General features: G+C 43.1%; 1 protein-coding gene across 1 annotated transcript in view; it reads right to left on the bottom strand.

The window, feature by feature from the left end:
• arhgap31 (Rho GTPase activating protein 31) overlaps positions 1-8,844 on the bottom strand; it is a 99,202-nt gene extending 90,358 nt beyond the window's left edge. The window contains exon 1 of the mRNA XM_080203978.1: positions 8,251-8,844. Coding sequence (XP_080060104.1) covers positions 8,251-8,353 — 103 coding nt within the window. The 5' untranslated portion in view covers positions 8,354-8,844. The remainder of the gene's footprint in view (positions 1-8,250) is intronic.
• Positions 8,845-15,035: the final 6,191 nt, after the last annotated feature.

Below are 15,035 nucleotides of genomic sequence, written 5' to 3' on the forward strand. Positions count from 1 at the left end.
ATTGTGATTCCGAATTCTGTCTCTGGCTATAGCCCTTCCTCAATGATTGATGGTGTTATATACAGCCCTGTCTTCCCTATTACAATGAAATCATTGAATCCCTTCAGTGCAGAAAATAGCCATTCGGCCCATCAAGCCTGCACCAACAACAATCCCACCCAGGCCCTATCCCTGTGTCCCCACGTATCCTCCTTTGATCCTTGGTGTCACCAAGGATCAATTTAGCATGGCCAATCAACCTAATCTGCACATCTTTGCAATGTGGGAGGAAACCGGAGCACCAGGACGAAACCCACGCAGACATGGGGAGAATGTGCAGACTCCACACGGACAGCCACCCACGGCCATCTGGGTTCCTGGCGCTGTGAGGCATCAGTGCTAACCATTGTGCCACCGTACCACGTCCTGTCATCACAATCCCAGTGGACCGTGGGCTGCTGTTCCCTTTTGAGACAGAGCTGACCGGTGGTGATTTAACTTGAAGGTCACCACACCTCAGTTGAGGGGTAAGGTTGGGAAGGCAGAGCTTTCATGAATAACATCAGCTGATATGGGAATTTAACCAGCACTGCTGGCATCACTGCACACCACAAACCAGCTAACCGGCCCCCATTAAAATATATATCCATTAAATGAATTTATGTACTAAATTCACCATTCTTCAGATCATCTCTGATTCACGAATCCTTGTATTCAGGTCACTTTGTTACATTTATTCTCATATTTTTTACCCTCTGGCTTAAATCCAAAGACCTGGAGGTTTGGGAAGGGTCTTTCTGGGCACTGTTGCCAGGTAGATTATGGCAGATTAGTTTATTCTGCTGAAACATGCAGCTTTCTTTCTGGTTTCAATTCTAATCTGAATGGATCTACACTAATATTCTGCTGCTCTTGGCTTGACTCATGGTCAATAGTGAGTTGAAAGCCATTACAATTCGAGATTTGAGTTAGTATACATCAAAGAATCCAGAATTAAAAGTCTAATGATGACCATGAAACCATCGTTGATTGTCATAAAACTTATCGGATTCTCTAATGTCCTTATGGGAAGGAAATCTGTCATCCTTACCCGGTTTGGCCTACATGTAACTCCAGACCCCAGCAATGTGGTTTACTCTTAAATGCCCTCTGAAATGGCCTAACAAGCCACTCAGGTCAAGGGCAATCAGGGATGGGCACCAAATGCTGCCCCAGCCAGCGACACCCACGTTCCATGAAAGGATGAACCAAATTTGAAAGGTATAACTGATTTTTACTTACTGATCAATGAATGAATCTAATAGGAATCAGCACTGAGACAGGGATTGCATGTATGTATAGTCAGTGACCATTTTCACACTGCCTACTGACAGCACCTTCCCCCTCCCCCCACAAACTCCGCCATATGACTATTGCCTTTAAAATTGTTTCTGTGGTTAGTATAATTTATCTATGTTCATATGCATTTCTAAAGATTGCTCTATATATTCTGGGGAGGTGGAATAACTAATTGATGCATGTTCTTAAATTGTTCATTGAGCAGACAATTTAGTTGCTTCTGTCACATGAGTCCATTTGGCTATTTAAAAGTTTCATTACTGGACCAGCTATCCAGAGACCTGAACTCACAATCCTTAGAACATGAGCAGTGAATCCCACCATGGCTGTTTGAGAATTTGAATTGTGTTCATTGTCCTATCGACAAGGAAACCTACAGTCCTTACCTGGTTTTGCTTATAGATCTGCACAAATGTGGTCAATGCTTAACTTAAGTACATAAGAACATAAGAAATAGGAGCAGGAGTAGGCCATCTAGCCCTTCGAGCCTGCCCCGCCATTCAATAAGATCATGGCTGATCTGTCGTGGCTCAGTTCCACATTCCCACCCTCTCCCCATAACCCTTAATCCCCTCGCTTATCAAAAACCCATCAACCCGCGTCTTAAAAATATTTAGCGAGGTAGCCTCCACTACTTCAACGGGCAGAGAATTCCAGAGATTCACCACTCTTTGAGTGAAGAAGTTCCTCCTCAACTCCGTTCTAAACCGCCCCCCCCCTTTATCTTGAGGCTGTGCCCCCTAGTCCTACTGTCCTTTCTGAGCGGGAAGAGTCTCTCCACCTCTATCCTATCCATCCCATTCATCATCTTATACGTCTCAATGAGATCTCCCCTCATTCTTCTAAACTCTAACGAGTACAAGCCTAGTTTATTCAGCCTCTCCTCATAGCTCAACCCCCTCAACTCCGGTATCAGCCTAGTAAACCTCCTCTGCACTCCCTCCAAGGCCAAAATATCCTTGCGTAAGTGCGGCTACCAAAACTGCACACAGTACTCCAGCTGCGGCCTCACCAGTGCCCTATACAGCTGCAGCAAGACCTCCCTACTTTCATATTCAATCCCCCTCGCTATGAAGGCCAGCATCCCATTTGCCTTCCTGACCACCTGCTGCACCTGCAGGCTGGGTTTTTGCGACTCAAGCACAAGGACCCCGAGGTCCCTCTGCACTGTCGCCTGCTGCAGTTCCCTGCGAAGTAGCCCTCTGACCTAACAAGAAGTCATATCGAACCAATACCAGCAGTTCAAAAGAAAGCCTACCTAACGACAAACAGGGGTGGACTTCAAAGCTGATACTCTTTAGTGTCAGTATCTGTTTACTGTATATGAAATAACATAGGGGGCAACATTCATAATAGCCAGGTTGTTGCCAGCTTAATGATATCTAAAGGCAATAACTTTGGGAGATAGATGGCAATCTTTTTTTGAGTAATACAAGTATTTCAAGAAGGCAGCTCATCACCATCTTTTAAAGGGAATTAGAAATAGGCAATAAAAGTTGGCCTAGTCAGCAAAGCCTATATTCCTTGAATGAGTTTTTAAAAATGCTCCTCACCTGCCCTCTATCTTACTGTTGACCCCGAGTGGGTTTTGAATATTCATCATAATATTGGAAAATGCAAAGAAAACAGCAGCATCTTTGAAACCTGTGATCTCTAAGACCTAGAACGATGAGGGTAAGCAAACTGACAGGGGCAATACCACCTGCAAGTTCCTCTCAAATTTACACATCATCCCGACATGCCAGCATTTTATTGCTCCTTCACTATCATTGAGTCAAAAGTCTTGGAACTTCTTCCCTAACAGCACTGTGGTTGTATCTACAATATATGGACTGCAGCAGTTCAAGAAGGCAGCTCACCATCAATTTTTCAAGGGCAGTTAGAAATGGGGAATAAATACCAGCATTGCTAGAGATGCTCACATCCTAGGAAATACATGGAGAAAAGGAAGACTTGTTTTTATATCGCACCATTCATGATTACTGAATATAGCAAAGCCCTTTACAGACAATTAAATTCTTCAGCAGTGTCATCACTGCAGTAATGCAGGAAGCACAGCAGCCAGTTTGCATTAGGAAGCTCCCACAAACAGCACCGTGATTCTGAGCAGACAGTCAGCTTTTGTGCTGATGACTGAAGGATAAATATTGGTCAGAATATCAGGAATAACTCCTGTGCTCTTCTCTGAGATCATGTCATGGGATCTTTTACATTGACCTGAGAAAGCAATCTGAAAGGCATTACTACTCTGATAGTGTAGCCATCCAACAGTACTGCACTGAGTGTCAGCCTTAATTTTTGTACTCAAGTTCAGAAACTTCATGCTCAGAGGTGACAGTGCTATCAGTTGAGCCATAGCTGATAAAACTGATGCCATTGATGACGAGTGGGGCAATGCAAGCCAGGTAAAGAAGTATCCAGGCTATGGCAGTTTATATACTCTGACTGGCAAATATAAGAAAAATATAAAAGGCATAATTGTATGAAACATCACAATATTTTGTGGTGTTTCATACAATACTGTAACCTAAAGTTTTTGTGAATAACCTTCACAAAAACTAGATTGCAAGTGTTTTATGGATTGTTCCAGATACGAGTTTGGAGTATGGCAGAAAATAAATACTATCTTTAGAATAAAAAAAACAACTTCATAACTGCACAGCTTTCAAAATATTCCTCCTCCTTGCTATAGGAATTGTCACAGCATATGCATGTTTTGTAAAGCATTATAAAGGTTGTCTGCAGAAACCCAAAGATAACAGAAGCAAAATCACAAATGGATCCCAAGCTCTTGAAGACAACAATTCATAACTTCCACGACTTGATGACTTGGTTTTATTTCTTGTAGTTTTCTGTAATAATGTTGATAAAAGCACAATACAGGCACATATGTGAGTGTGGATTTCCCTTCTTGACTAATTCTGACACTGTTTTAATAAAGATCCACTCTGAACAATGGTTATTGTCAGTTATTTTGGTGAGCTTCTGCCCTTTTTAAGGTAAGTGAGCAATGATAGCAGAATTAAGTGTGAAGCACTTTTCCCCAACAATGCATGTTAGTCCCAACCACAGATGTGCCCCTGGACTGCCACAGCTTTTATTCCTCAATTAACCATCATGATTGCCACTCAGTTTAGTGCCTGCTTATGCCACATGAGAGATATTTTCATTCCATTCCAATGGAAACTTGGTTGGAGACAAACCAAATTCATTTCATTGAATCCCACAGAATCCCTACAGTGCAGGAGGCCATTCAGCCCATTGAGTCTGCTCCATCTCTCGGACAGAGTATCTTACCCAGGCCCTCTCCCCTGCACTATCCCCATAACCCCACACATTGCCATGGCTAATCCGTCAAACCTACACATTTTTGGACACTAAGGGACAAATTAGTGTGGCCAATCCACCTAACCTGCACATCTTTGGACTCTGGGAGGAAACCGGAGCACCCAGAGGAAACCCATGCAGACATGCGGAGAACATGCAAAATCCACACTGTCACCCAAGACCAGAAATGAACCTGGGTCCCTGGCACTATGAGGCAGCAGTGCCAACCACTGTGCCACCATGCCTCGTATAAAGTCCTTACACATTACTGAGATGAGATTTCCATCCTATTGGTTTAGCTGGATTTCGACCTTAGTTGCAGAATCAGAAGTGCAGCAGGCTAACCTCCTCAGTCCCCCCCTAACTGACAAATGCCAATTTCACTATGCGGCAAGGGAATGCAATTCTCAAATAGACCATTAATTTGGGTTTCCCAATATTCTAGGGCCACCAGTCACTCTATTTTGAGAAAGGAAGTCGAGGGGAGGTTTATCACTGGAATCTAAAAACACAGTAAAATTGTGGGTAGGTGTGGCCTACAAAGATGTGTTCAGGGAACGCATTTTCATTCGTGGAAACAAAAAAGACACAGCCCATTCCAAACAATAATAACAATCAGCCTTTAACATTTCTCGAGTTGCTAATAATAGCTTAACTGTAGTAGGTGTCAGTGATTTCTTTGCCTAGCTGTAGAGTGATAAATGATTGACGGTATGTACAAAGAACTGCTGTTGGATATCAGTTTCTGGCAGCCCCTGTCCTGATGAGATATGAGTGGTTTTAATTCAACATTACAAAAGGTGCAAGTGATTTGACAGGCCACCAGACATCTGGTCAGCATTGCCTCATGACTGTCTGGACTTGTCGGCAGATCCAGAAGGAATTCTGTGTGAGGGAAGGACAGGATTTGATTGTCAGTGTGTAAAGTCAGAGTTATGTGGCATGAAGAAAATGAGGAGATGTTAAGCATATACGCAAGAGCAATGTGCTCACTATGAGAAATGGTAATGAGGATGTTGCAAATAATATCACTGTGAGAATGAAATTAACAAGCAAGGAGATGGCAAGGGAAATGTGCTACAGGAAGGAATTGATCTTGGTATAAAGACTAAGTTGGCATTCCACCAAACCTTGCAGTGTGAACCAGTTGGTGGGCCATCAGATGAGAGACTGGATACTGCTTATGTGAATACTGTTGTTGAATTCTTTGTTAGGGACAACTTAGAAAGTACAAAGCCTTCAGAGGTTGGGGAAGAGCAAAAATAACTTGCATTTATGTAGTGCCTTTAATGTAGCAAAACAGCCCAAGACTTCACAGTTGGGCATCACCTATTGTTCAGATTACTTGGATTTCATCAGCATCTCCACACAGCAATTGGTTGTGCTTAACTGTCTTAACAAGTCACAAAGTCTGCTTCTTACTACTCCCTTCATAGGCAAAAGTCAACCTTTGAGGCAAAGCAGGATTGAATCTCTCAACAGACCAACACGTCATTTCTCAGGCAGCAGCACAGAAACATATAATGCATAGATGATTTTGAAAAACAAGAAAGCCAAAACCAATAACAGAGCACTGAAAATGAAAGGGTAGCATTGATGTTAGATGATGAGGAGCCAATTGGTGCGTGGCAGAGAACCACCTACCTCGTGCATAACTGGGGATGCAATGGCTTGGATGACCAACTCTGCAGGCTGGATACAAATTCTGTGCAGCTATACACCAATTTCAATCAGGGCTGTATAAGTGATTGTCAGTCCCTTTTTGGCATGTTCAAGGTGTCTAATGCCTGTTTCTGGTGGATGTTCTTCACATCTAAAAGTTACCTACTTCCAAAATGGCATTCAGCATACCTTCAAGGGAGATAGGGCACTGCAGACTATGGTCTAAAAATGGACATAAATGCGACCACACTTTCCGTTGCATTGTGAACTGGAGTTAAATATTGTTGAATTATTTTTCTCATATCTTCCAATTATCATTCAGTGAAAATGTCTCCTAGTTCGCTGTTAACAGGCCTTTGAAAGTGACACTTTGCCCTCTGAACTTTGGATGGAATTGCAATAAATACCCTGAGGGTAAATACAAATAATGTTGCTCCCTACTGGCTTCTCATCCCCTGCTCTATCATAGAGTCATACAGTGCAGAAAAGGCCCTTCGGCCCATCGAGGCTACCTTCTTCCCTAAAATGAGCAAACAAAAACTCGAATCATTTAACCTTCCTGAGCACCAGCCAGTAACTGAACTTGGGTGGTGGACACACATGAAACACTTTTCCTTATGTAGCACTGCACTCCTATTGCCTTTTACAAGTTTGGAAAGGAGCTCAGTGCTCAAACAAATGGAAGTTTAATCTAAAAGAAAACATTTGTTTCCCAACAAACCCAACAGGAAGCAAAGTCCCTGGCTGACAGAGAGATGATATAAGCAATCTCCAGTGATTCTCCAACCAATGGGGCAGACTGATTTGCTTCTTCCTTGCACTTCTGGGTAAACAATTCGATTTGAGCAATAGCTGATTACTCATGTGTAATATAGATGCATTGTTAGAGGAGTGTGCGTGTTTATACATGAGGTATTGTCCCTTCAGCAATCAGTGGGGGCTTGCTGAGTCCTTGCTGATAATCAGGATCGAATTTCTAAAGGAGAACATGACCTGCAAGAAATCTGAAGGGGACTCCCCCCACGCAATATGCTCTCCAGCCGCCCCCAAGCCTCATTTGAAGCCCCCATTACCCCCCTTTTTTTTGCAGAAATTATTATTTTTTCCACCTGCCAGCAGCCGAGAGTTTCCAGCCGTCAAATTCCGGCATCGTTGAATCGCGCAGTCACGAAGAGAAATGTGTTTGCCAGCTGTTTGGGAACCAGCCAAAGATTCGGACCTGTTGTTGGAAATCAGTCGGAATCGTTCCCAACTGCAGTCTACAGACCGGGGGGCGGTGGGTGACTCCACACTGGCCCTGACAACCCCCAATGCTAGCCAGCCTCCTCTCTAATGTATTGGCACAAGACAACTTTCTGCTGCAGACGGATGATCTGCCTGATTTAACAAAATCACTCCAGATCACAGTGTTAGGGGAAAGCGCACCGTTCCTAGAAATTGCTGTACGAGTGTAGTAGTCCCTGGCTAATGCACTGACACTTACTCATGTTACTGCATCGATTGATTTGCAGGCATGTTTTATTGGCCGGACTTGTCACATATTGTATGGAATACACGGAGCGCTTGTGTGAACGCGGTTCCCCCAAACCACTTGTAGAGTTGAACAGGGACGGAGCAGAGAGGCGGGCAGGGGAGTGTTCAACTGTCTGAAGAGGCAATCATTTAAAATCAACTGACTGGGATTAACCGCAGAGCCTCCTAACGTCTGGGACTTACATGCAAATTCTTTTGAAGTTTCACATTTTGACATTAAAACCAGACTGTAAAGTACAAAGGACCCGCTTGATTTTAAGTTTCTATCCTCCCCTAGTTAGTGTTGGTACGATTTAGTTGAAGAAATAAAACATCCCAGCAGTAAGGGAAGCGCTGGTTGTCATGCAGAGATCAGCACCCTTCAGAAGCAGCCACTTTAAACAGAATAAAGGTGTTTTTGTTTTACTTTACCATCTTGTCCAGAGTTCAGTAAGTAGTCGCCCAGGTCGCAACCAAACGCCGTGTCCTTCGCACCTTTTCGTTTCCCTTTCTGTTTTGCTGCCTTGTTCTTCATGGGTGAGCAAGATGACTTGGATGATCTGTGCCTCAAATTGCTCCACACGAGAGCTGTCTGCAAACAACCATCAGTTCAGGGAGAGAAAATAAACAAAATCTCAGTGAATCTGCCTACGCCAACAGGCAGTGCAGACTCACATCCTGACAGGCAGTTTTGGTAGCAGCACTGACTTTTTGCACGATCCACATTGTGTGTGGGAAGAGACGATAGCGTTCCTTTTTCGTCCTCTCACCGGGGACAATTTAACCGCTTGGCATCAATTTCTGAAGTTCGCACAGCTCCAGATTTGTAGGAAACAAATTGGGAGATTTTTCTCCTCTCTCGTCCAGGCCCCGTGAAGACTGAGAGTTTAAACATCAGCTTCCTGTGCCTTTTTCCCCCTTCCAAAGCATGTCAATGGTTTATCAATTTGTGCTCAGGAAATGCTGTAAGAAACCAAGGAAGTGAGGCACTAAGGACAAGCGTTACTGTTAGCCGGGCCTGACAGCAGGGAGATAACGGCCCCAGTATTTAATAGTCACAGCCTAACAGGAAACCTGGTGTAGGCCAGGCTTGGTGCTCAGTGCTAAACCACATCCTGTTGCAAAGTCTCTTTCAAAACTCATACACATAAGAAAAAAAAGTGCTATGGTTTTTATTAAGTGAACACCATAATGTTATGACATAGTTATAATTATGGAAAGGTCTTTTACCACATAGCTGACTAATAGTATTTTAACATAGCTAATTGCTCTTTAACAATATTTTATTTTGTGACCACCAAGCTGAATTACAGTGCCGGTCACAAAATATTTATTTGGTCTCCACTGCAAAATCAAATCAATGTTTAAGTTCCTCCAGCACATTTCAATTTCTTTCCTCCTAAACTTTGTGCATTCTCCTTAAAGGAACTTCTCTACAGGTTGATTAATAATGTGGATGTCTGCATTTATTCTGAATAACTTAGTGAGATTTCTCATACTTATCTACAACCTGACTAGAGGTCGAACTGAATGAACTGTATTGATTTAATCTGCTGCCCAGAGCTAAGAAACTGTCTCCCTCCTTATACATGAGATTTCTGAATAAAATCTCAGAGAACAGGAGTAAACGACCTATTATTTGGCTGACAGATTTGCTCAATTTGTGTTGAGACAAAGTACAGCAAATACTTATGGGCAAAATTATAAAAAAAGTAAAGGTTTTCTTAGTAATTAAATGTAATTTGTGATGGTATGAAATGAATACTGAAGGAAAGTAAAAATATGCACTTATATAATACCGTTCTATGACCTTAGGATGTCCCAGACCACTTTACAACCACTGAAGTACTTTTGCAGAGTGCAGTCATTTGCTTTACTGTATGTTGAGCACCATTTGGCATCAAGTTTCTTAATAACAAACAGCAATTGCTAACAAAATAATGACCAAAGTAGCATTTCTACATAATAAATTGTCTGTTTTATTCTGAGGGTAAGTATTTTGATCCCCATGTAACCAAAGATGTGGGGCTGGATTCTCCAATCTCGCCAGCAGCTCGGATTCTCTGGGCCCGCTGCGGTGAATGAAGATGTGGCTGAGTGTCAAATTCTTTGTTCTCGCTGGCAGTGACAGTGGGGCATGAATGGCTGGAGAATTCCAGTCGCAATCACATTGTTCATGTTGCCATTTACAGTTCCTTCATTTTTCTCCAATTCTTTGCTCCATTTTGTCATCAGCATCCTGGACCCTCACCACAGGAGTCATTATTCACTGTATCAGCCTGGTTCAGTGGCTGCAACTTTGCTTCTGAGCTAGAGGATCTTGATTCAAAGTCCCACTCCAGAGATAGAAGCAGAACGAAACCTAGACTGACACTCCAGTGCAGTACTGAGTGAGTGCTGCATTGTCAGAGGTGCTGTCTTTTGAATGTGATATTACACCCTGTTCTTGACTGGATGAAAATGATTTTGAAGAAAAGTAGGTGTGCTCCTAACTTCTGTCTAATTTCTTTTGAATTTTTGGGTGATATATTTGTGTACATGGCCCCTTTAAATTTTTTTGAAAGGCTGTGACATGGTAATTTATGGGGGCTGACTCAGGTGTGGCCTGCACAGGGACTATACTGCATAGTCACAGAACTGCAGAGCTTACAGGGAACATTGGTGAGTCCTCCCCAGCATTGTGGCCAATTTGAATCTCTCAACCAATATCAACAAAATATCACATGTACTTATGACATTGCTGTTTGTGGGAGCTTGCTGTGTGCAAATTGGCTGTCATGTTTCCTACCCTACAACACTTAAAAAATGTTTCAGTAGCTGTAAAGCATTTTGAGGTGCAAGTCCTTTGTTTCTTTATTGGTGTAAATTAGAAAACTTTTCTTTTATGATTACCTTATTTTTTTCCCTTTCTCTGCTGTGGGTTGTATTGATGATCAAATCCCCAGACCCCTACCAAGGCAGGCATCCTTCATGTACAAACCTGGATGGTGAGAATCAGGCCAACAAAACATGCAGCCATTTCAGTCTCACCCAGCAAGCACACGCCTGTGCATTAGTCTATGGAAAGCGATCGGGAGTAGCATTACTTATACTGTGTGTTTTCTTGCAGGGTGAAGGTAGCAGTTAAGATCAAATATCAAATCTTTAAATCACCCTCACAGATGCACTGTTTACTTTTTATTAACTTGCTGAGTTTGATCAGTAGCCAAATATGTACAGTTTTGGATTTCACCAGACAGAGTTCCTTAAAGGGCCTTTTATTTTTGAGGTGTCATTTCACAGGTTCTAAAAAGGAAACCTTTTCAGAGCAGTTCTATTAAACTAATATTGGATATTATGAGGAAATTGAGAAGTATAAAATGAAAATAAGATGAGTTGAATTTAGGATCCATTTTCTGAAGCTTTGTAAATTCGAAACTGCTTCAAACATATGATGGCATTTGTATATATGCAATCCTGATAGGTGTGAGTTGAGCTTCACAAGATGTAATCAGGCGAGATTGACGTGATACCCAAGTATGATCATCGCCTGTACAAAATGTGCATTTCTTCAGTCAGGCTCTGTCCTATTGTGTTTCAGTGAGTTGGTGACGTGTGCCATGATGTCAGTCAGTGCTTGGCACTGTTTTATCTGGACTCCTGACAAGTAAGGCAGAGACGATTGTGTGGCTATTTTGGGAAGGCCATGTTCACTCCCAGCTTTTTCATTGTTTGGATAATTTCCTTTCTAATACTGCACTCTTAGCAGCTCTTGAAATAATTATACTCACCACTTCGTTTTAACACCAAATCATGAAGATTATGGCATAACTTTTATTGTGCAATCTGTGGTGTTTAGTGATGTAATTTGCTTGCAAGCATGGCCAGCGATGCACTGACCCGGTGATCTGAAACAAAATGTGAAAGAAAGCTTTGATATGTTTAAGTGGGAAAGAAGCAAAACATGAGGAACTACAGACTCAACCTTTCATAGCATGGACTGGTGTAAACTGCATCTGGGTACCTATCTGTAACTTGGAAGTACTAAACATGAAGGAAGAACTGTTCTGATTATTATGTGTTGCAGCAATACAGATGTCAGACTCTTTGTCTGAATGATTTTGCAATAAAAACAGATCAGAACAATCTTTCCTCCACATGGACTGTGTATAAACCTCCAGTTACAGGTTATATTGAACAGTAACTAGGTAAATATCTACAAGAATCTCTCAGGTTCATGATTTTTGTTACCTGTAGTTCTAAAAGCAATAGGAAAGTAATAAGTAATAGATTCTAACCAATAATTCTCAATACAACAAATTCAGATGTTGGCAATATTTATTCATTCTGTTGCCACCTCCAGACTCAATCTCTGGAATTCTATCGCCTTGCCCGCCACGGAATTGGAGCAGGCGAGGGACAGACAACAGAAATGTCTGTTGACCTTGGGTGCGGATTCCCGGTCTTGCTCAAGTGAGGCTGTAAAATCCCGCCCAATAACTCCAATTAAAGCAAAGTACAGTGGATGCTGGAAATCTGAAATAAAAACAGCTCATGCTGGATAAACTCAGCAGGTGTGGCAGTATCTGCAGAGAGAAACAGAGTTAAAGGACAGCATTTTTTTAAAAAATGGCAAAATGCCTGGTTCTGACTGAAAACTGATGTGTTTCTCTCCAGAAACACAGTCATGTTTTCTCACCAGATCTTCTGACACACAGTCAAAAAAAAATCTGCGGGCATGCTTTATGCCGTCACTCTGGTGTGGACTCCGCCAAAGTGCCAGGGGGTAGTGCCCAGCCTTGGGCCTCAAGCCCCGGGGCCTCCAGGCACCTCCGTCCTCCCAGTGTGGTCATCTTGACTGGTTGTGGTTTTTGAAACCAGTGATGAATTGTGCTGGAATAACGTTATGCTGCTGGGAGGGAGCATTCCACAGAGCTGGACAATACGATGCTGAGCCTTTTAATTAAATTTAAATTCATTGGTGTGAACCTGATTATGTCACCAGCGAGGGAACAGAAAAATCTCACACCGAGCCAAAAACTGAAAATGCTGGAAAATCTCAGCATGTCTGACAGCATCTGTGGGGAGAGAATGGAGCCAACGATTTGAGTCTAGATGACCCTTCATCAGAGTTGGTATCTCAAACGGAGATCTCACTGGCGCAAATCCTGAAAGGTTATTACAGAAGGTTAGGGGGCATGGAGTTGGGGGTAGGGTGTTAGCGTGGATAGAGGATTGGCTGTCTAATAGGAGGCAGAGAGTGGGTGTCAATGGGTGCTATTCTGATTGGCGGTTGGTGACTAGTGGAGTGCCCCAGGGATCGGGATTGAATATAAAAGTAGGGAGGTCTTGCTGCAACTGTACAGGGCACTGGTGAGGCCGCAGCTGGAGTACTGTGTGCAGTTTTGGTCGCCGCACTTGTGCAAGGATATTTTGGCCTTGGAGGGAGTGCAGAGGAGGTTCACTAGGCTGATACCGGAGTTGAGGGGGTTGAACTATGAAGAGAGGCTGAATAGACTGGGCTTGTACTCGTTAGAGTTTAGAAGGATGAGGGGTGATCTTATTGAGACGTATAAGATGATGAAGGGGATGGATAGAGTAGAGGTGGAGAGGTTCTTCCCGCTCAGAAAGGGCAGCAGGACTAGAGGGCACAGCCTCAAGATAAGGGGGGTGCAGTTTAGAATGGAGTTGAGGAGGAACTTCTTCACTCAAAGGGCGGTGAATCTCTGGAATTCTCTGCCCGTTGAAGTGGTGGAGGCTGCCTCGCTAAATATATTGAAGTCACGGGTAGATAGGTTTTTGGTAGGCAAGGGAATTAAGGGTTATGGGGAGAAAGCAGGAAAGTGGAACTGAGCCACTTCAGATCAGCCATGATCTTATGGAATGGTGGGGCAGGCTCGAGGGGATAGATGGCCTACTCCTGCTCCTACTTCTTGTGTTCTTATGTTCTTCTCGCAAGAATTAGCAGCCTTAATGGAATTTCCATCTTCGGTGCACAGGCCCACTAACTATCACCCAAAGTTTCATGTCCATACGACCCCCTTACAGGACTGTATGGTGTTCTAAAGAAGGGTCACATGGACTCAAAAAGTTAACTCAATTTCTGTCTCCACAGATGCTGCCAAAATAGCTGAGATTATCTGGCATTTTCTATTTTTATTTCAATTACTCCAATACTTTCCACCAGCTTCTATCCTCCAACCCCCTGCATCCAATACTTAATGACATATGTCGTATCTTGGAACATGTCCTACTTGTCTGTTATCCCATCCTCGCTGACGTGCATTCATCCTCTGCTCCACAATGCCTCAAGTTTCAAATTCTTATTCTTATGAGAGGTAAATTGTTCCATGACATCACCTCTCCCTTTTTTTCATATTCCTTTATGGGATGTGGGCATTGCTGGCATGGCCAACATTTATTGTCCTTGAGAAGGTGGTAGTTTGCTGCCTTCTTGAATTGCTGCAGTGTAGGTACACCTACAGTGCTGTCAGGAAGGGAGGTCCAGGATTTTGACCGACCAACAATGAAGGAATAGCAATATATTTCCAAGTCAGGATGGTGTGTGACTTGGAGAAGAAACTGCAGGTGGTGTTTACATACACCTGTTGCCCTGGCCCTTCTTGGTGGTAGAGGTTGTGGGTTTGGAAGATGTTGTCAATTAGAAACTTGGTGAGTTCCTGTAGCACAGATCGTAGACAGTACACACTGCTGCTACTGTGTGTTGGTGTTGGATGTTTATGGTGAAGGATGACATACTAATTAAGTGGACCGCTTTGTCATTGATGGTATTGAAATTTTTGAGTGTTGTTGGAGCTGCATTCATACAAGTAGAGAGTATTTCATTACATTACTGACTTATGTTTTGTAGATGATGGATAGGCTTTGCGGAATTAGGCAGTAAGTTACCCTCCGCAGAATTCACAGCCTCTGGCCTGCTCTTTTGCCAAAGTCTCAATGGGGTTTTACACAATCTTTCCATGTCTGTGTGGGTTTCCTCAGGATGCTCCGGTTTCCTCCCACAGTCCAAAGATATGCAGGTTAGATTACTTGGCCGTACTAAATTGTCCATCAGTGTCAAGGGGATTAACAGGGTTAATATGTGGGGGTGCGGAGACGGGGCCTGGGTGGGACTGTCGTCGGTGCAGGCTTGATGGGCCGAATGGTCTCCTTCTGCACTGTAGGGATTCTATGAAATTCAACTCTCATTCCAGCAGTGGATGGCACTGCTGCCCCAC

Source organism: Carcharhinus amblyrhynchos, chromosome 15 (genome assembly GCF_965287045.1).
Source record: "Carcharhinus amblyrhynchos chromosome 15, sCarAmb.v2.hapA, whole genome shotgun sequence".
Taxonomy (NCBI): Eukaryota; Metazoa; Chordata; class Chondrichthyes; order Carcharhiniformes; family Carcharhinidae; genus Carcharhinus; species Carcharhinus amblyrhynchos.